The following is a 23,435-nucleotide window of genomic DNA, read 5'->3' on the forward strand; positions in this document are numbered from 1 at the left end:
TCTCTCTTCATAGGTTTATCTCACTAAAACATTTTAGAGAAAAATACACATTTATTTTTATAAAACCCACATGCCACAATTACTCTCACCGCAATGAACCATCATCCCGTTGGCATTGTTCAAAACCTTGTGAGGTTCTCATGGCCCTAACTTCTTAATGGTCTCTCCAGACTTAGCTGTTTTGAGATAGGATGTCCACCTGATCTACAGGCTGCATTTAGTTGGCAGAGTTCATTTCCAAATTCTGCTTGATTAATGAATTGGAAAGAGCATATAGAGCTTTCTTTAGGGGAAAGAATCACTGGACTGAAGAATGTAAATGGAACTGAGTATCAGAAGAAATCAATCCATTGCTAACCCTGTGTAGCCATTCATATCATCTGCATCCTATGTCTTTGTGGTCACTTGGACACCAGTTTGCTCAAACACCAGGCAGTCACAATTTATCCTAACTAGTAGTCAGCGAGGTCCACATTATTAATATATCATCCACCATCCTCAGGAAGTGATGTGCCAATGGCACTCTGAGTATTTTGCTGAACATTGTATGGTAACCTTAAACAAAATTACTTGTATGAAAAGATGTGCTCCCAGCTTTTATCCATGATCATAAGGATTTTCTTCCATGCATGTATTAGAAAAGAGAGAGCGAGAGAGAGCTAGAGAGAGAAATACTAATGCAGGCCAAAACATGCAATTGGAAAATAATTAAATCTGAGAGAAACTCTTCTTCCCACCCTCCCCCCTGCAAAAAAGGATCATTTCTTAATGCCTAACTGTTATTTGGTCTTCTATACAATATATTCAATAATAAAAGATGCAAAATATTTTAAAATAAATGACTTTGTTAAAATCACATCACAAAAGCAGCACATAATACAAACATACATTTATGTGTGTCCGCATCTACAGATGTGCATAAAAACACAGAATATATACTTACACATTTTATAGCTTATTGCGTGCATGGGTTGAAATGTCTGCCTTTAAAAGAAAAATGAGATTTTGACTCATAAGTCTTGCTGTAATTCCCTCTTTTGCTGTCTTTTCCTTCTTAAAAGTTTGACTTCTAACCAACAGGCTAAAGCATGACCTGTCCCACGACCATGCTTCAAAGTCCCGACAGATATATTCCTCCCTCAACAGTGCAACTATTTCAAAATCCCTTTTCTAAAACAGGGAGTAATGTCCACAGAGGATCAAAGGGCATCCTGCAGTCTGGCAATTGCCTAAGAAAAATGGCAGCATGTCCATGAAATATGTCCTAAAATAATTTTACAGTGCGGTATGTCCTAATTTCAAATTGGGTGTTTATCTTGGAAAGGCCTCTATCTAACTTGTCCATAAAGCAGCCCCACTTAGCTCCATGAGCTCTGTGAAAATGGAATCCAAAGCTGGTTATTAAGGGGGCTGGAGATGGGTTCCATATGGCAGAGCAGCATGGGAGGGCAAGGCTGAGGCCTGCATCAGGCACCACTTGGCTGAAGCTCCTGATCTATCCATGGACACTCGTTGCGTTATACTGTAACATCTGGATTATGGCTTGTAATGTCCCTGGGAAATATCCTCTTTCCATCAAAGCCTTTATCTATCTCAGTAGGACTTTGAACATTTCAGTATTTAACACAGTCATATTTGATCTGATAGACTTGCTCATTCACTGGCCAAGGTTTCTTTTCTTTTCTCCCCCCTCCCTCTTAAAGGCAGGGTGGAAGAAGAGAAATATTTATTACAGAGTTCACATACAGGAAAGAAAGTAAGACTTTTATTTTACTTATCTGACCTCAAAAAAACATTTTGCTTGCAAACCCCACATGCTATGTACTTGTATATGATCTAAGGACACTCTTTAAACTTCCTTCAGCATTTCTTCCCCAAAAGAAGAGACAGAGCATGGCAGAACCAGGCATCTAGTGTGTGCCCTACAGCACAGCCAAGTTAGTGAAATCTATTTTGTTCTTCAACATCGCCTTTTTCCCCACAATAAATTGACTCATCTGCACTCGGTTAGCTGAATAGCTAGGGTTTTCATGTCTTTGTTCCTGCCTATAAGGGAAATTTGTCATCTTAATGCAGCCTGGAATACGATAGGAGAGGAGGAAATGACCCATCAAAGGGGAAGCCCACCCCACCTGAGCTGAAACAAACACCAGCTGATAGAGCAAAGTTTCTGGGTCCTGACCCTAATTCCTCCACAGACAGGAGGGATAAAATATAGTGTATCAGGATTATGTCATTTCCCTCCTCCCTTCCCAAGGATCAGAACCTTTTAGTATTTCTATGTGACCCATTCATCTCTCTCCGTCTGGGACCCCACTCCATAGGATCCGCACTCACTCTTCTAAGAAAGAAAAAGTGATGTCCATTGAAAGTGTACACATCAATTATTAATAGAAAAATAGAAACAAGGTGTGATACTCAGCTTATTAAGCATACTGATTTCCCTGCAAACGAAGCAACTTTCCAAAGATTTCTTAACTTCTGAGTCACAATAACCCCACAACCAGAACTCAGCGGGAAGAAGCAGAGTCTGTGTGCTACGGAACTTCTGCTCATATCAAGTAATGCCAAGATTCACTTCAGGATCTCAAAAGGCTCTCATACAGGAATAGATGCTCAGAGTGACTGTATTTATACAGGGTTTATACTGTGGCTTGCAGCCTGTTGCCATTAAGTGGTAAGTGAAAACACAAGCTCAAGGCAGAATGTCGAGCTGGGAGCTAAGAGGTCAGTTTCCAGCCTTCAACAGCAAGACTCCATTCAACTGTCCCCTCACCCCCACCCCCCACCCCCCACCCCCGGCAAACTGCAGGATGGAATGCGCAAATAATTACCAGAGAATTAAAAAAGAAGAAGAAACAAAGGAGGAAGGAAAAAGGAATGAGAGATGAAGGAAGACAGAGGGGCTGATGTGACGGTTCAGTGGTGAAGAGCGTTTGTTTCAGAAGCACACTCAGCACATCATCCACACAAAAAGACAGCCAGGGCTGAGTAGCCAAAATGCTAGTGGTGTAGATGAAGATGGAGACATCAAAATGGCTGCAGCTTGACTGCCAGGCCAAAGATTAGCTCCAGGATCTGTGATACACCCTGTCTCAAGAAATAAGGCAGAGAGTGGTAAAAGCAGGACAACCAAGGATTTCCTCAGATCTCCACACGGGCACACACAGCCCACTCACACACATATGAACACATGCTACATATATATGTGTATATATACCTATATACACACATATATGTACCACACAAAATAAGCAAAGTAACAAGTAAAAACAGTGACAAGTGTGGGAACATGAGATGTGAAATAATGTATAATACATTAATTTTTTCAGTGGTGGCAGTGTAAGAGCCTCGTGTTGCCGACCTATCCTATTTGTGACCTATTCGTTATGTTTCTAAAGTCTCTGTGACAACACAGATAGCCAGCAGAAGAAAATGCATGAAAAAAAAAAAAATTCAACCACCTGTGTTTGAAAATTGACTAGCCAAGCAGAGCTCCAACTCCATTGGCCATTTCTTGGCAGGGCTTTGAGGACAAGCCCTCAGTCTATAAAAGGCTTCACTGAAATATTCCTTTCAAGTGTTTTCAACATGTAAAACTACTGCTTCCTGTCAACAGCTTTACAGCCCAGTGAGAGCAGATCCACGTATCTAGGGAACTAGCTTCCAGAACAGGCCCCCTCTGCAGCTCCCTACGTCATCAAAGAAGGTCTTAGGGCCATCAGCTCTGCCAGAACCACACAAAATCCTCACATATTGTTAAAAAGAAAACTTTCTACGTTTCCCACACAAACATGCACATGGAAGATGAGATTTATATTTACAGTTGTACTTGTATCCAAAGTTCCAACTATACAAACATTGCATGTAGTTATAAAAGTTCTGTATTCATTAAGTTCCCTTAGTAATAAAGAAATATCAAAACTCATGTTTTATATGGGAAAATAAAAACTCAATTAAAAGATTTAGTAAATAGACAGGGACTATAAGTGCTCTCTAACTCTCTGAATTTAGGACAAGAAAAATACATTTTCTATTATTAGCAGGGTAAAAAGGTAAAGATCACGTGACCCATAAGGTTATTTCTTTGACATGACCTCTGGGGGAGCTCAATCATTATACTGCAATAGTTATAATACTTATTTTTTATGTCAACTGCCTTGGACTTTAAGTCTATTATATAAGTTTTTCTACTTATTGACCTAATTTTAAAATACAGCAAATATCCTCATATTCAGGATCTAAAATAAAGTATGTGGCACTGGTCTCACTCTTAGGTGATTGAAAGTACATGGCTAACACTGAAGCCCAAGAATTTTCTTCTACTTTGCCCCTGAGCCACTCCTTACTGCATCCTAACTCCATCCAGGTTCCTATCCTCCAAGAGCTAGCATCGTCCAAGCTGCCATCCACCCTTCCTGACATCTCTCCCATCAACTTCCACCATCTTCAGGAGCCTATATCACTCTCTAACCAATGTCAATGGCTCTCAGACCACAGTATGTTTCAGAGGCGCCTGGAGGGCTAGTGAAAACTTTTGGTACTAGTTATGAGAGCTCTTGATTCAAAAGTGAAAGAATAAAATTAAATTAAGAAGTTGTATTTGCATGTGAACTGGGCATAGTGGTGCACACCCATAATCTCAGCCCTTGTGGGGAGGTGGGAAGGAGAATGGGGTAGGAGAAGCATATAATTTTAAAGCCAGTTTCATCTACATAATGGGTTTTAGATCAGCCACAGCTACGTGGTGAAAACTTGCCTCAAAAAACTAACAAGCAAAAATGTTTTCAAATAGACTTTTAAAGGCATTGTAACAATTTCCAGCTGTGATTGGTTCATGGGTTCTATTTAGGAACAGGTTGTTTGAAGCCTTATAATATGATCCCTGGCTCTTTCCAGGTCCTCCACTATTTTGGATGGCCATCTCCATGCTGCTGTGTCTCTTTTACTCACTCATTCCAGTCTTCTTGAGAGCTTGGCTGTGCAGACTTGGGCCCTCCCCACCCACTTATAGGACTAAGAGAGGGTCTCATTTTATGGCTCTGAATACACACCCCACACACTCAATTTCTCTAATTCATATTTATACTCCAGAACAGCATTTCTACTTTAAGACAACATTCTATAACAAACTTTGGTACATGACTGAGGTTAATGCTACTGAGAAGACAGACATGATCAAATGGCTAGGGAGATGGTGCCCTGGCTCTGTGCCCCAGAGCACATATAAGCTTACAGAGCTCTAGCAGATTGACAGCCTGACCCGAAAATGGCTGCAGTCTCCAGAAAGGAGGAGATCCCCCCACCCCCAGAGGACACTGTGCCCAGTCTCCTGTTGATACCAGCTTCTTAAAAGGCAGCAGAAGGATCAGGGTTGAGATTCTCAGCATGAGGGCCACAACTAGAGTCACAGACAGAAGACATCAGACATCGAATAGACAGACACAGGGCAAGGTGGAGCTCAGTGGTAGAGCATGTAGTTAGCCTAAGACTTGAAGTTCCAATCCTAGCTCCAAGACTTGACACAAAGAATCAATAGAGGAGAGTGATAGATGGTAGATGATACTTTGAAGTAGAAATAAGATAGAGATATATAGATTAGATACACTAGATTTAAAAATAAGAGACGTGGAGAGAGAGGGAGAGATTTATGAACAGAGATATATGTGACGACAGCCTGAACCAAGCCTATGGGTTTAACCAAAATAAATAGTGCACCTGTGTCACTATGACCAGACACTGAAGTACATGTGCAAATGAAAATGAGCAAATTAATAAACAGGAAGCACTCTGCTCACTGAAAACATACGGCACCTTTGACTCGTTTCATGCTACCTCTTACGTCAGGGATTCCCTCACACTGATCCCAGGTTCATACAGCAACAAGGCATGAAGGGTTCTCATAGAGAAATGTGTATAGTGAGAAGCGTTGATCGAGATAGTCAATGGCAAAGACACCTATTTGAATAAAAACAGCTGTTGTTTATTTGTTTTAACCCTAACTGCAGACAGACTGAAGAATCATTAACTCACTCCTTTTCTTGGGTAAGATTTGGGAACATAACAGCTCATTAATAACAGACAATAGACAGACAGATAGAGAGGCAGGCAGACAGACAGACAGGGAGCCCCTTCAAATTCTTTCACAATCCTCCCTCAGTCTAAGTTCTTCTACATCAAACAAGCTTTGTGCCAGTTTCTCCTCTCATACCAAGCCAGCTGGAGCACAGATGATTAGGAGACCCAGAAAGTGTAGCCCGCAGAGCTCAGCCTCCACAATAACACATGGAAACTGCAATAAAAGTCTGCAAAGCCAAACGGCCCAAAAGTTGGCACCATTAGTCAAGTAATTTCATAACAGACAATAAAAATGTTATACTAGTGTGGGTCCTCTCTTATCTTAGATAGCTGACATATTAATGTGTGAATCAGAAGGTCAAAGGAAGAGCTGTGGGAGGGTATGTACTCATCTTGATGAAAATGCATGCAAGGCACAGGAAATCCATAGCTAAAGGAACATGTGTTCAGACATCTTTACAGCACAGATGCAGAGAACCCCCTCCCCAACTGTGGGTATGTATGCATTTGTGTGTGCATTTGTGTGCATAGGCATGTGTGTGTGTGTGTGTGTGTGTGTGTGAGAGAGAGAGAGAGAGAGAGAGAGAGAGAGAGAGAGAGAGAGAGAAAATAGAGCTACAATCTGTCTAGGCACCATCACTGATCTGCTGCCCTGCCTAAGTTACCTTTCTGAGTCCTCTTGCATTAAACTGTCTGAGGGTCATAACTGCTGTGAGTGTTCTTGTGTGGAGCTGAATTGGGCATCACAATACACTCAAGTGAGTCTTGGAGCAGCCCTGGCCACCCTGTATACTTGTGTGCATAGGCGTGCGTGCACAGTAGAAGTGTGAAAAGAGGGAGATGCCAGTCCATGATCTATTATATCAAACCCCAAATTCTCCGCTCGATGCTCATTTTAAGAGATTTTTATGGGTAGAAGCTAAGCCCAGCTTAAAAGCCATCCATCCACATTGAAATCTAGGGCAAATTATCAAAAATACCTTTTAAAACACACCACAAAGACTCTTATTCAGGAACATTTGAGGTAACGCAAAAACACAAAAGTTACAAAGAAGAAGACGCAATCATCTAAATAAAGGCATTATAAGAATCAGACTGAAGCGAAATCCCCGCTATGCCATAGCTAGGACAGAAATATATTGTTCTATATACACGGCTAAGTAATCTTCCTCTCGGACATTTCCTAACGTTAGATATAATATAAAAATCCCGAAAAAAGAAGGCTGTATGGGGTAGAGAAATGGTTCAGGAGTTAAGGGCACTGGCTGCTTTTCTAGAGCAGGGGTTCAAGCCTTCCTAGCGCTGTGACCCTCTAAGTGTAGTTCCTCAGGTTGTGGTGACCCCCCCTCCCCAAACATACAATGATTCTGTGGCTACTTCACAACTGAAGCGTTGCTACTGTTATGAATCGTCATGTGACTATCTGACCGGCAGGACATCTGATATGCAACCCAAAGCAGTTGCAACCCACAGGTTGAGAACCACTCTTCGAGACGATCTGAGTTCAATTTGCAGCACCCGCATGGTGGCTCACAACCATCTGTAACTCCAGTTGCAGGGAATTCAACTCCCTCCCCTCCCCTCCCCTCCCCTCCCAAAGCCCCATATCTGCATGTGTTGCACAGATATACGTACAACAGACATTTATACATGTAAAAGCCGAAATATTGTTAAATAATTAAATAAAATTTCTGGTTTAAAAATACCAAAAGGTAGATGGTTGGAGAGACTTATAACTATGTTTATAGTGTTAATGGCGGCGGGTGTATAATTACCCAGTGACTCCTTGTCAATTGACAAGCTGCCTTGCTCCCCTCTTTAAGCTGCATACTTCCCAAAGCAAAGACAGCGACATCATTATTAAGAGCTCATCAAGGTATAATCTTCATGTCTCGCATATGAATATCTCTACCGTTTATCAAAGTTTTACTTGTTTGAGATCTTACTAAATGTATGTACTGGCTTTGGGCATCAGTCACTGAGGTCAAAATTCCAGGAAGGAAGACAAAAATAAGGCCGACAGCTCAGCCTCAACACATAACTCTGTCCTATCTATATATAAATACTGCTCTCTGGATCCTCTGTCCCCTTCATATTTTTGATATCTTTATCCAGGCTGCCGACGTTTTTCCTACCCCTCTTCGTTCCTTTGGCCATTGTTCCATAACCTCTCCTGTCCTCCCTAGACTCCAATATTCCCCAGGCTCACAATTTCTGTTTCTCGCCTTTATGTTCTCCCACAAACTGCCAGTGCTCTTCCACAGACTGAAGCTCCCTAAGTAAAGATGGTTATTGATGTACAGTACCGGTGTTTTAGTGCAGCAGCCGAATCAATAAAGGAGAAAATACTGCTTTGTCAGGCTTCACCAAAGCATTCTGGGAAACTTTACTGCTCTGGGTGGTTACAGCAACTCTTAATACAGAAAGTGAGAGCTGGATTCCCTTCTGTGGTGAGAAATGATGTTCTCCTACCCTCTAGTGACTATAAAGGAATAACACAAAGGTGGAGAGTGTTTGAGATTGCAGCACACCATTGTTTATCATGCCCCGATCTGTTTCTGAACACGGACAAGAGGGCGAGAAATCAAGTGAGATAGGACGAGGACCAGTTACCTTCCCATGGTTCTGTTAACATGTTTAAAATGCAGAACGGATACGCTATAATCAGTGTGTGCCATCAGAACATTGGACCCATGGATTTCTGAATGGGAGAGGGTCTTAGTCTCTCTCTCTCTCTCTCTCTCACTCTCTCTCTCTCAGAAATATTAAGAATTCTTGACCTGAATGCAGACTCTATATTGTAGAAGAAAGTAATCGGCAGAGGTATTGTACGATTAAAAATTACAAATTGTGTGTGTGTGTTTGTGCACAACCTCTTTCCACTACATCTACAGATCAGCCCCAACATTCAGAAATCAAATGAGACAAAGAGCCTGAAGTACTACGTCACTTAACTAGATTTCTGCATCTCTTGATAAAGGAGCAAGAACTGCTACCATAAGTTAAAAATCTTTCAGGGATTGCTCTTAGAAGTATTTTCACATTTAGTTACCTAAAATTTTATAATTTATTTAACTTAATAAGTGATTAAATTCTAAACCCTTTCCTTGGTATTCATATTTGTAAAAGCTGAAGAATATTACACAATTGCTCAGAAATATTAATGATCTAAAACCCACCAGTACCTCGTGAAGAAATACTTCTGCTTAAAAACTGAGAAATGGTTTTGTTTCAGAAGCTACGAATGAGACTTACAAAGGCTACCGTGTATATTCCACCAGTCTTCAAATAGCCCCTGAAGCATTCACATTAGCTTCTCATGGCAAATAACTTCCTGAAGGGACAGTATCTAACCATGCCACACTTTAAGTGCTCCAAGCCTAATGAAGTGTAAAATTCTAACATGCTTGGTACATATAAAATGTCACCACTCAAACAAGTACTAGTTTCAACATCTGGCCATGCCCTACCTTAATGAAGCTCTAAAGAAAGATCCTTTGCTTTTTATTCATGAAAGCAGTAAGAAGCACAGAATGCTGTTACAAACCAAGTCTAAGCAAGACTAACATTACGCATGTAGGTATATGTAAAACATATGGATGTATTTATTCAAAATATGATAGTTTATCCAGATTATAGAAAGATAAAAACAAGGAAATTTACCTTGCTGGCACTTAACCGCTTCCGATTTGACCAACGCTTCATTGTTTGGTGAAGATGTCAAAATGAAACAGAAACATCAGTTTGTTAATAATGCAACTAAACTATATTATCATTACATACTATGCAAATTACATTCAGGTTATTATTCCCAAACCTGAAAATTAGCCTCTCCCATCCCTCTCCCCCACCACACACAAAAAGCTCATTTAAACAAGAAAATAGAAACAAAGGAAAAATCACACTAAAGTGACTGCAGTAATCATTTCCTCAAAGTATTCAGAATGGATCAGCATTGGCAGACAAGTACCATTCAGCCTCAATAAGTACACTTTTTAAATTAAATGAAATAGTATAATTTCATCTCCTAAAAGAAGAATGTCAGGTTTCTCCCACTTACAATGTTTAGGTAACATTGTAAAAAAAAAAAAAAAAGAAAAAAATGTTTGTACAATCCTAACTAATGTCAGTTCATGATGAGGTCATCCATAATCTTAGTTAACAGGAAACTTAATTTTATTTATTTCCATAGGTTAAATCTTGGTAGTCAAAATAACAGAAAAGAAAGTAGAACTGGTAGAACTGTTGCCATATGGAAATCTGGTACTTTGTAAGCTAATTAAAAAATAAAATACTAAAATCTTTACTCTCTAATTAAATTAGTTGATCAAGCAAATGTATGAAGAAAAGAAAGTTTTGAAGGGTAAAACATTTCACCTTATCCCTTTCTGATCCTTCTTTGTCCTGCAAAAGCTGCTCCGTTTTATTTAGGGTTGAAATTTCCTTTCAGCAAAATCCTTCTCCTGTCCCAAATCAGTATCTGGTGCTGCAATGCTCTGCTCTGGCTGGCTTACCAGCTAATCACTTTTTAAAATGTGGCTACATTTGTACAATTAAATTATGAATTTAATCAAGCTGCCCACATTTATTATAATGCTCAAAGAATAGGGAAAAATGACCATAAATGGCATGTGTACTTTGCTAATATTTCTCCTCAATAAATAAGAAAACTGAAAAAAAAAAAAAAAAAGCAATCAATCATCAGGAGAAGTTCACTCCCATTTTGCTATCCAGCAGCTACATCAGGATAGAGAGAACTTTACAGTTCTCATTATAATAATACTTGTCTTGCGGAAATGGTGAGAATGTGACTATATGCCCGATATAGTTACAGATGCTACAACTAAGGTTTACAGTAAAATGTTCAGGTATTTTCTCAATGAAAGCATCAAGTATTTTCACTTAATCCAATCACCAAAATTATCAATACAACCTCATAAGGGAATAAAGCTACTGGGGTCCTATTTTTATATAAATACTTGATTTTTTTTTAGCAATAAAAGCAGATAAGATGGATTAGGATACTAACATGATATCTACTTTACTATAATGCCACAAGCTATCACGTACTGAATATATCTACCATAGCACTGTAGTTGATCATGTCAATCTCCATGATACTATACAGCAGGTACCCTCATTCCTATCCCATTCTCTGAGGGAAACACCTCAGAGAGGTTAAGGAACCCTATAAATTGATTCAGTCTTGGTGGATCTAGGAGTCAGATACACAGAGTTTGATGACAAAGTCCACAATATTAGCAATGATACTACTCTTCTTCAAGGGAAAAAAAAAAGAAAGAAAGAAAATCAGTTCACTTGACCTTCCACTCAGGGCTTAATTCATCACACCCAGATGTACAGCACAGAGACAAGCTATGCTGCGCATGTTAAGAATGTTTTTGTCACTTTGGTTCTAAAGCCACAAAATCTGACTCACTGTTAGCGAGAAAAATGGGTACAAAACTGAGAATCCAAACCAGAACTCCTCCACGGTATATAGCTTACTGGAAATGTACAAACCAGGCGTTCTACTGACAGAAAGCTACCTACTGCCCTCCTGGTCCAAGGACTAGTCATTTCCACTTAAAAACCCAAAGTAAAAACACGTTTTAATATTCAACTAAGCTTAATAAAAAGAAAAATGTTTTTTGCCTAGTATAGCCAAATGGAGCATGATAGTCCTATAAGTAGAATAATTGTACACGGCTCAAAACAAACCATCCCTTTATTACTGACCCTTTGGTTATGCTTAGGTCAAGTACGGAGAAAAAGGAAATTACAACGCAAAGTAAATGAGATAGGCAGTCTTCTGTGTGATATTGCTTTCAGAATATATAAAATCATTTGTGCACTTGGCTTCTGCTGGGTGAGGCATAGGAGAGAACACAAGTAAGCAGAGATTTAACAATCTCAACAGAGGAGGCTGTGAACAGGGCTCAAACAGTCATAAGGGCCAGGCTAAGTTAGATGAAGACAGTGGTCCTCTTTGAACTTTAAAAAGGCAAACTGCAAGATGTGCCACAAGAGCAAATCCAGGCTGAAGTCAAACTGCTGTTACTCTAAAATTCCAAATGTGGCAATACTGAAACGCAGTAGATTTAATATGTATTATACATACATACATACAATACACACACACATAATTGTATTATACATATGATTACATATATGTATAGATGTATGTATGTGTGTAGAATTTTAGTCTGTTATTTTTAAGTCAATATTTCTAATGAATTAATTCTTTTAAAAGTAAACGTCTACTTGACACTCCGACAATTAAAAAAACTTTAGCACGCTTTTTTTTAATTACCTTGAGCTAGCTTCTGAGAACTTATTAGTAAATTAGTTACAGTCTTCACTATGAAATTAATTCAACAGAAAGATTAAGCAATAGCTAAAGTGAAGAAATTTACTTCAATTTAGAAGGTATTATTAGAAGCCTCATTTCTGATCCGGCTTCAGATTTTCACACTGGATTCCATGCAGGTTTCCAATGCAGCACAACTATTCTTTCTCCAGTCACTACTCGAGTTTGCTTTGAAGAGACGACCTTTCAGTAAGTTGTAACCAAACACACGGTGTTCTTATTTTAATTATTGGCATTATAATATGCAATACGTGAATATGAAAACGAGATTATAATTTCCATCAGCATGGTTACTTGTAAGAGCAGACTTTCTGCCTTCACAAGATCAGACGCTTCACAATGCCTTTCTTTAGTGGTCAGTGAGAAATTTTCATGTGATAGATTAGAGAACACTAAAAATTTGCAGAAAAGTTAGCAGCTAGAAGCACCACTGAACAAAGAAGGCAAAGAACATAACGTATTGCAAGTGGACACTTGATCTACTTCATAATCTACTACGTAAACTTGAAATCCTGGGATCTGTTCGCACAACTGAATATGTGAAAGTCACCCAGGATCCAAAAATGATTGCATGGAAACCCTGATACCTAAGAAAACTACATCTCAAGACTTAATCCAGGCAAAACAATGTGTCCTGTGAGTTAAGTATCACTTCTAACCGCCCCCTAGTCAGCCAGGTAGCTTCTTATTACCTGGGCTGTCTGTAATCCAGGAGAGGGAACGCACACACCCACATCCTGACACCTGGCATAACTGTTTTACTTCTCTCCTCGCTACCCAGTTGACTGTCATCCTGTGGGCTGGCCAGCCCTCAACGAGCCGCCAGAGTGGAGCGTTTAAACAGAAAGCTCTGCACTTACATGCCTCTTGAAATCACCCTGTTTTACAACTAGGTTCAAATTCAGCACAATCACTCCCATGTCATCCTCTAAACTGTTCGGGTCTTCCAATTTTAAAATACGTTCCGTTGTCCTGCAAGCAAAAGCACGGCATGTGATTTTAACACTAATTGGCAATATGACAGGCCTGACAGTACATCAGGAGCTTACGGCAGGGGCCCTACCACCTCTGCATAAAGATTGAACACGGTGATGTGTGTGTGAGGGGGGTACAGATCTACGTTTAATAAAAATAGATTTCTGGGGATGAAAACTCTGATGTCCGATTTAACACTGTTTAACTGATCTCTCTGCTCTCTACTGAAATAAAGCATAAAAATATTTTTAAGTTAAATTATGGGCTTCGATATTTTAAAAAAATCTAAATAAACACCATTTAATATGAACATGGGTTTTCCCTAAAGCTCAATGATAATGATGCAAGGTTCAAATACAATACCTGTTAAGTTCAAGATCCCTGAGAATGACAAAGGCAGAACCCATGAAATCAGACTTGGTTAAGTCCCGATCGTACACCTAGAAAAGGGTTTAGACATTAGCATATAGGGCCATCCACATGAGCCATTCAATTACTAACATACAGAATAGGCCAGGGACTCTGAACCCATCTTTCAGTCCTTACAATAATTTTCAGAGTGAAGTTGAAGAAAAATACAGCTAAGCTGATACAGAGATATAACTTGTCCATTTTGCCAACCATGTTCAAAACAGGAAAAAAAAAAGACTTTTAGAGCAGTGGTCAAATACAACAAAATATTACACACAATGGACGCTCCCTGTAGTTTAATTGGCCTCTCATTAAAACTTAGCATTTTCCATGGTGAGCAAATCTGCCAATTAAATAGAAATTTGCTAACTATTATACGGCCATCCCAGTCTGTACTCAACTCGTACAGTTTTAACCCAGATGTTGGAGTAATTGACGCTTACACCTGGTAGCTTGAAGCTCTATTAAGTATAAAGTTCTTTCTAATGAGAACGGTATCTACGCTTGTCACCACTCCAGGGCCAGTAATAATTCTTCCACACTGAGTATGTTTAAATATAGCCAATAAGGACATTATTTACACAGTACACTGTGACTTGGCAGCGTATGTGTTTCCCTGATCTGAGAGAAACACAATCTCACAAGGAGTCTTAAAAAAAAAAAAGTTCCTCCTACAGCATTAATATTTTAATCCAGCCTCAGAGAATAATGGAGGAATTAATTGAGGCAAGTTCACTTTTAAGGAGGCCTGAGAACTACGGAGGAATAAATATTTTGAAGAACGAAGCTGACTTGAAAGCTGTTGGGATTATTACCTTCACACGGAGCTTTTGATCAAGGCTTTGTATTGGCAACACAACTATCTCATCCCAAATTGGGTTCAAGTTTTTATATATGACTTTACTCTTATACAGTGTCTTCCCGTTCAGCTTAAATTTCACATACGGATCACTCGTACCTTTAAAAGAAAAAGAGAACAAGACAGAATTTTTAAAAAATACATGTAAAAATCAAGCATCTCTTTCAAGTCAAGATTCTTCCCACAGTCTCCAGGCCCGAAGCAAGCCAGGGAACACACCGAGATCAGTGACTCTCTGTGCAGGGATGGGAAACCTTAGGGGTGTCATGCAGAGGGAGAAAAGCTACAATTTATGAGCAAAGGGCTAATTCCATTTTGTCTTTTAGTGGTTGAATATGAATGGGCCTTGAGCTTTTTTTACGTAGTTTCATTGTGGATATGTCACCCCTCAATTACCCACCAAAAAAAAAAAAAAAAAAAAAAATTCAAGAAAATCAAGGGAGTGTCAGGAGTCCTGGGGAGAAGCTTGGCCTTCCTAGAATCAGCATAAAGTCCATGAAAAGGGAAAGCAGCCACTTCCAAATATTTAGCAGATGGCCGATTCAACAGAATCTTACACCTTAAAATACAATCATAATAAATAAACCAGTCTCTGAAGCCACTCATTCAAAAACTGGTGTGAGGGGACTCGGACTGGAACTAGGGGCACAGAGATTAAATCAACAGAGTGGCCATCCTTTGATGCCTCCTTGCACCTGCACCGAAGCTGCACACTTTGTCCCCACCCAGGGCCAGCTGAGCTGCACGTCAGCCAGGTCCTCAGCTGGCCTCAGAGCTGACACAGCTGACCCGAGTGGCCCCTCCTGGGGAGCTTTGAAATGGATGCCAAAGGGAATGAATAATATCCCTCAAGTTGATACAACCCTGACACCCCCCCTCCCAAATAAAACCCTGATGGTAGATCCTCCTTCACATTTCTCAGATCAATCTGAAAAAAATAAAAAGCCTGCACCCATAATGCATGAAGTATGTGACGTGCTTGTGTGTTACATGAATGTGCGTATCACTTAACATGCCAAGGATATACTTGCTCTTCTGTATCCTGTCAGTGAAGGAACAGAAGCAAATGAGCAATCAGCAGGAAACTAAGAGAGGGCCTGTTCAAGATGCTACTAAGATAAAACTTGTGACTCGCATAGTTATGGCATTGTGCTCTGTCTTGAAAGCCAGCCCTATGAAGATGTACGCAAGGACCCACCGTTTAATTCAGGGCCCCAGATAGACCCTAAGAGCATTCACTGAAATGAATTTCTGATATGCAAGTCAATCTAATATCATCTACAAATATTATGTCATAAATTAACTCCACTGTTTCTCTGAAAGTATTTACATGTCACTCAGGTCCCTTCTTCGGTCTCCATGTGGCTTTGGTAGGAAAAACCACTGAATGTAAATGCAATACATTCCCCAGCTATTTTCGTGGGAGGCGGCATCAATATGGAACAAGACAGTATACATTATTCCGCTTTACTAAAGCAGAAATTTCCCGAGTTAGCATTCCGGTAATACAAGGGCACCAACTTTCAACAAAGAGATTATAATAGGCCTTTAAAATCGTGTCTAATTCTACCATCTAAAGTTTGTCAGCATAGGGATGGAAGCCCAGCCTCCACTTGAAACACATACCCAGGTTGAGCAGTTTTTGAGGGCTAGTAAAAATAAATGCATTCACAGACACTCAGTGGAATTCTCACTGGTGAGTGAGCATCTGCCCGCACCTCCTTCGGCAGCTTGAGAGAGCACCTCTGCTAGTCAGGCTTTAACAATCAACCTGATATATATATAAAAAAAAAAGTGGGGAAAACTATAATAAAAAGAGGCCTTTAATTAAATGAAATTGCCACTCTGGGATCAGACCTTCATGCTTGTCAGCGTACTCTCAAAATAAACATCTCAAAACTCGGCCTCGGTGGTGTCACTTTCTCACAGGCAAGGCATACTGGGTAATCCCCAAGCATCTTGACAGCTACATAATGTTCAAACTGTTTCACGGGTGAATGGCGGCAGTTGCATGAAAGAAAATATTAATGTCTGGAATTAATAGAAAAAAAGGACCAGGGTTTACAAAGCCAAACAAGGAAAAGAGGGTGTCAAGTTAGTGCAGTGTTAATTGTTAGAGAAAATTTGCGAGGAGGGGGAGGGAGCACATGGTGATTTTTTTTTTTCTCTCTGAGCCTAAGTGCCTGACTGTCAGGGAAGAGGCATCTCACTAGGCGGGTTCTGAAAAGGGGCCAGCAGCTCAAGACTGAGACTCCCAGATTACACAAATGGTGAGCTGACACCTGAATGGATGGACTTTGACCTTACTCACTGGGAACCTCAATACAAAGAGGCTTTTAAGGACTTGGTCCATTCAGTGGAGAAGGAAACAAGGGCTAGAAACCAGGCTGTCTCCATAGAGCCCCAAACTCAGACTCTCAGGATGCAGGTCCGGTCATCTCCTCCCACACTGGACACACTGTGGCTTCCATAAACAGAACTTCTACAAGCACAGATTCAACCAACCATAGGGACAACATTTTACTTTTTTTTAAATATGTACAATGTGTCCTTACTGAATAAGTACAGACTCCTGTCCTGGTCATTATCCCACATACAACACAACTATTTACACTGATAATGTAAATAGATAGAGTAAAACATAAGGAGAAATGCATGAAGGTTATATGGAATTTTTATGGTATTTTACATCTAATACCATATCTCCACACACATACATAGTACACATGGATTATAGAATCAACAGAGGTACTGAAACCAACCCCACACAAATCCCTGGAGATGGACGAATCTGCAGGGAAAACTGGCAGCTAGTCGCAATCCCTACAGCAGAGAGGCACTAAGCCCCTTCCCCAAAACTATTTGAATCATAGTTATCCCTGCTTACACCCACTAACCTGCAGATGGCCACTCCCCCTTGACATGTACCTGCCAATCACGCTACCAGACCACAGACACCTCCCATCTCTTCCAGGTCTTGTTTTGTGTGTTGCCAAGACATATCAGCATGAAACCCTGCTCTTCCGCACCTGACAGCACGCACGGATACCCCACAACACAGCACGTGGTCCCAGGTGGTAATGTTCAGAAGAATTGAACATGCTGTGGAGTTCTGCTCAGAAGTAGGTAGGATACTTCCTACCTCACATGTCAGTGGGGGCTCGAATCAAGGAGGCAGGAGCTGAAATCAACCTGGGACCAAACAGGAACAAAGACTGGGGTCATTGGGGCAAGGGGAGAGACCCCCCAAAAAATAATGAGTGTTGTAATAGCTAAGCAAGCACTTCAGTGGACCCAGAAATTGAAGAGAAAAAAGAAAAAAAAAAAAAATTAGATTACAACATGCTGTTTTAAATCCGAAACCAAAGTACCCTAAACATACACAATAAAGGGTTAGTTATTATTCTGCAAGAAATGTGGGTGTTTTATTTCCTGTTCCTGGCCTTTTTATTTTTTTTAAGTGAGAATAATATATGCCCACAACTTTGAAAGGTATGAAATGAAACAAAGCCCACACCCCTTACTGTTCCTGATCCCATTTGTCTGGTGTGATATCCATAAGCAGTTTCTTGAGTGTTTTACAGGAAATATATATATATATATATATATATATATGAATTATTTTTAAATGACTACATTTTCTCAGGTAATATGCCTTTGTGCTGGGATCATACCAGCAATATGTGCCTACTGATGCTTTTCCTACTAAACACATTCTCATTGTGCTGTATCAGGGTAGGTTGGTGTTTAATTTTCCTACTGTAGACCAGCAGACTGGTGTCTCTATCCTGGAATCCCTGCTCTACAGCAAGCTTGTAACACAGGAAGGGTGACAGTGACTCCTTTCGGCTCTAATAGGTATTATAAAATTGTTTTCTAAACCTCACCAAACTTAGGGCTGTGGACTCTGTGGGTGGGAGCGCCTGCTGCTCTTGCAAGAGACCCCAGTTCAGGGCTCAGCATTCACTTCGGGCAGCTGGTAAGGGGTCCAGCGCTCCCTTCCTGCCTCTGAGGGCACACAGACACATGGCATATATAGGCACATACACCTACCTATAAACAAATACAAAACAAATCTTCCTCTAAATGCTTATCAAACTTAGAGTACATATTGTGTTTGTCTCTCTCAGTATTCCCTAAAACTGAATATTCTAAACCTTTATTTTAATCTGTTGGCAGTTCAGGAAAAAGCAAAACAAAACAAAAACAGCCCTACCTCAGCCTCGCCTCACCTTTAACACTTTCAGTGACTTTCCTGCTGCTGTGACCTCTATTTGCGTTTGTCAATCAGGTTCTTATTCTTATCACTTCATTATCTTTAGGTGGCTCAGCTCATCTTCTGGCTACAACTGGGACAGATGCTTCCTTATGGAAATTGCTTGCCAACTATACATCTTGTCAGAATTTATTTGATAAGTTATTAAGTCAATAATGGAGCCCGAGTGGCACAATCGGTTATCGAGTGGTGCTTATTTGTTATTCTCCGTTTTATTTAATAAAATTAACCAAGGTCTAACTTCTGGCTTTGGGCTTTCACATCCTGCTTAGAAGCATTTTTTTAACTGTAATATTGTAGAGTAATTGTGCTGTGTTTCTTCCCATTGATTTTTGTACATTTTCTTTCTTTTTTTTTTTTTTTTTTTTTACACTTAAGTTTTTGGTCCATCTGGAGTTATTTTAGTATGAAGAGGAAGGAAATTTAGGTTCACTCAGGAGGAGAGTAAAGTGATCAGAGCCAAGCTTCGCACATATAAATCTGACAGCAGCTTATAATTTAGAATGAACGAGAAAGGGGAGAAAGCAAGGACACCTGGCAGCTCAGCCTCATGCTGTAACTGAGAGCTGAGGGTAGAGGAGAAAGCTGAGCTCAGGCCCCTGGGCAGTGGGGGGGTTGGGGGGGCTGGCTCTGTAGTTAAAGTGCCTGCTGAGCAAGTGAGAAAACTGGGGATTAGATCCCCAGAACCCAGGCCCCTGCCGGGTACATGGCATCCAAGCTGTAGTTCCAGATGCAGTCAGCAGAGGCAGGGAAGCCCCAGTGGAGACTAGTCTTATGTATGGACTCTGGATATAATTGAAAGGCCCTATCCAAGAAAAAAGGGAAATAAAGAATAAAGATTCCTGTGGTCAATCTGGGGCCTCCAATCCTCTCCTCTCCTCTCCTCTCCTCTCCTCTCCTCTCTCTCTCTCTCTCTCTCTCTCTCTCTCTCTCTCTCTCTCTCTCACACACACACATATTTACACACCATACACACATGGCTTTAAAAATGGGAAGAAAAAACAAAAAAACAAAAAACAAGGTACCCAGATCTCCTTGTCATCTGAAGTACTGTTCTGCACACTGGACTGACTATGTCACCAGAGTCATTGGAAGTGGGTCCTCAGTGGTCTCACTTGGAATTTTCAGAATGTACAGTGAAATATTAAGTGCCAGTAACAGGGCTAGTAAGATGGCTTAGTAGATAAAAGTGCTTGTTGCACAAGCCTGAAGAAATTGATCCCTAAAATTCTTAGAAGGACGGAAATGACTTTCAAAAGTTGTTCTCTAAACTATACATATATGCCTCAGCAGGCATGAACCCACAATCACACACAAATATTGTACACACACAACAACAACAACAATAATAATAATAATCTTACTAATAAATGCAGGAAACAAACAACAGCAATATAAATACAAATTTAAGACTTTCTCAGGGGGTAATTTTAAAATAATTTGAATATAGAAAACAATGCTTGAAACATATATATAAATGTAATATTAAATTCATCCACATCTGAGCTCACGGAAGGAAAAAGGCATATGCCTAGGGGTCCCCAACACACATGGGGTTTTTAAACTTAGTGCAGAAACATCCTGTGAGTAACTGTGTAATCTTGAATAATTCACTTAATTTCCTTACACTATAATAGCCTCCTTTATAATGCAAAAACTACCGTTCTCATAGTATGCCCTTGAGAACAAATAAACTAATCTACTTTAATGATAGCCAGCTCCAGAAGTTACCAAGAATGTCTCCTTGTAAGGGCTGCTATTTTTAGCATCACAATTCAGTTAAGTTTTAAAATGGGAGAGCCCATTTATGTAGTCCTAATGTCCATTTACTTTATTTTAATGTCCAAGGTAATTCACATGACTAATTTCTCCCTATAAACTTTCTTTATTGCTATCTCTAAAGGTGTGAAATTTTCTATCGCCTTCCTTTGAGAGAGATAGGAAGAAAAAGTGTAGTCTTTAATTCTTTATTCAGAAATCCCACACACTCAGGAAAACTTTTCTGAAACATTCTTAGATATTCTGGAAGGAAATGGCTGTCTACAAAATTTCAACTTTTAAATCCCCATGAACATGGGTTTCTTTTCTATCTACACATCCAGAGGTCATTTGCCAAGGACCTCAGGATACTCCAGAAATCTGGTCTGGCAATATGAGTTCTGTCTTTGAGGCTGGTTTAAAAAGAAAAGACAATTTCCAGGAAAAAAAAAAAAGGGAAATATGTTAAGCATGACATCTGCATAGAAGCCTGTGTCTGACAGCAGCAGTGTGGGGTCAGGCAGATAGGAAAATGCCTGCACACTGCAGCCCCAAGAGTCCTGTCAGGAAGCCAGAAGGGACAACTGAGAAAGAGAGGGAGCAGTTCCCTTGGTCATATGACAAGGAAGAATCATTTCCTATGAAGTATATGAGTTTAGGAGAAGCCCAAGCCATGGGTTTCTCTGGATCACTCATTCAGGGAACACAGGCACCCGCCGTCCTCCCTCTCCCTCCAACCACATCCTAGACCCCCCCTTGAGAATCTGTTCCCTTTACTGTCTGGATCCCCTTTTAATGTCATCCTTTTTCCATCATTAATCTTCCCTTATTTGACCCCACAGCCTATGCTATAACATACCCTGACCTTTTCATTTTTGTTTGTGGAATAGTTTTGTAAAGAGCTGGAGAGGTGGTTCAGTGGCTGAGAGTACTTGCTCTGGCAGATGCCCTGCGTTCAACTATTAGCACCTATGTGGAGACTCACAACCATCTACTATTTCATTTCCAAGCGGACCTGACACCTCTTCTGGCTTCCACCATCTTCTGCTTCCAGGGGCACTAGACGCGCCCAGGGTGCCCATACATGCATGCAGGCCAAATGCTCAGAAACACAAAATAAAATAAATTTGAACAAAAACTTAAACATTCTTTAAAATACCACTTTGACTCTGCCTTTCTAACCCATTGCTAATGAGCCAGATACATTCAAAAGCTATTTTAAAGGTCTATATCATATATATGCCATTTATATCCATGACACATATACGTGCATATGATACAACTATCGTAATTCTATAGTTGAAAGATTTGTCAATATATTCAGATTTAGTGATTTTAGTGTGTTACTTAGGTGGTGAAATCAGGCTTGAACCGGTTGGGCTTTGGTAGACCGGCCAGGCAGACAATAGGCAACCCCATTCTTGAGAGGCAACCTGAAATACACACGAATGTCACCTTCTGGGCATCTCACTCATGGCCACCCTTGAAACACAAGAAACAACGGCTGCAAGGAAAACGAGAAGGCATAAAGGCATAGAGACACACATAGCCACGAGCAGAGCACACGAATACGACAGACAATGGAGCAAAGTGAACAAAATATACCTGCGGCACAGCCAGGGACCCATCGCATACCCATACCGTGCCACGCCCGACAATGGGCGCCCTCGCCAACATAGAGAAGGCCCACACAAGCAAATCAAAACTGTGCTGGAGTAAACTCTAGTCGGTGGTGAAGATGGATGCAGCAAATATAGGTGTCCTTAGCTTACTTTCCTTGGTCCTTCGTGAGCACTGAGAAAGGATTAAGTGAAACTGGCCCAACAAAGTGGCAAGAAACAGATGCCCCGATCCGTGCAGCAGTGTGCAGCATCCCAAAGCAAAACCAAGGAAAGACAGCCCCCCAGAGAGAGTGTCTCAGAAACGAGAATGCACAAAGGCTTTTAGGACCAGCATGTCTTTCTTGTGGGGTCTATGCAGGGTTGGAAGAGGAGTGCACAGAAACAGATTCCAAACTTGACTGAGTTCATTTGTTGTAGTGCTTTAACAAGCTACAACGTGGCCAGGCATGAAGGAAGACGGACACCCATACCACCGCGTGTTTTTTTGTTGTTTTTTGTTTTGTTTTGTTTTGTTTTGTTTTGTTTTGTTTTGTTTTCATCTTTGCAAGCTTTCAGGTTCGCTTAGCAGCAGCCCACAGGTTTTTGTGCTGCCGCACAGGCATAGTAAGGATCTCATGCCATCTGGTGTTCGGAGAAGGTACTGCAGTGAGGAGCAAAGCTGGAAGCTTGCAAAATAAAAAAGGGCTGATTGGGTGGTGTTGGTGAAGAAAGACTATGATGCACCCCTGACTCTCGCACCAAGAACCCCATCAGTGGAAATCCAGCAGAAGCCAAGGAAGCACGGGCTGGTTTGTATGGTACTTGCTTGTATAGTTGTTGGAAAGGGGCAGTCTAATCATTAAGAAAAGAGAGATTTGTTCTTCTTCATCTGAGAGTCACTTTGAAGAAAATAAACCAAACAAAACTGAGCTTCTATTCAAGTCCTAAATTAGTGTGGGGAGGGATGGAGACAGATGAAAGATATGAGAAAGGGGAAAAAAGACAGACATGTATGGGTGAGGGTGGGTGATGTAAGGAGCAAGGGCCTCTGTAGACACGGGAAGAGAGGAAGGTAGTCTTCAGAAGAGGAAGTGAAAACTAGCAAAC

At 40.5% G+C, this 23,435-nt stretch overlaps 1 protein-coding gene across 1 annotated transcript in view; it reads right to left on the bottom strand.

The window, feature by feature from the left end:
* Positions 1–23,435, bottom strand: part of Mctp2 (multiple C2 and transmembrane domain containing 2) — a 181,008-nt gene that overhangs the window by 134,650 nt on the left and 22,923 nt on the right. The window contains exons 4-7 of the mRNA XM_055623671.1: positions 14,650–14,792; positions 13,787–13,863; positions 13,309–13,420; positions 9,742–9,777 (exon numbers count right to left, since the gene is read on the bottom strand). Of these exons, the coding sequence (XP_055479646.1) occupies positions 9,742–9,777; positions 13,309–13,420; positions 13,787–13,863; positions 14,650–14,792 (368 nt within the window). The remainder of the gene's footprint in view (positions 1–9,741; positions 9,778–13,308; positions 13,421–13,786; positions 13,864–14,649; positions 14,793–23,435) is intronic.

Source organism: Psammomys obesus, unplaced genomic scaffold (assembly GCF_907164565.1).
Source record: "Psammomys obesus unplaced genomic scaffold, mPsaObe1.curated_primary_1811, whole genome shotgun sequence".
Classification (NCBI taxonomy): domain Eukaryota; kingdom Metazoa; phylum Chordata; class Mammalia; order Rodentia; family Muridae; genus Psammomys; species Psammomys obesus.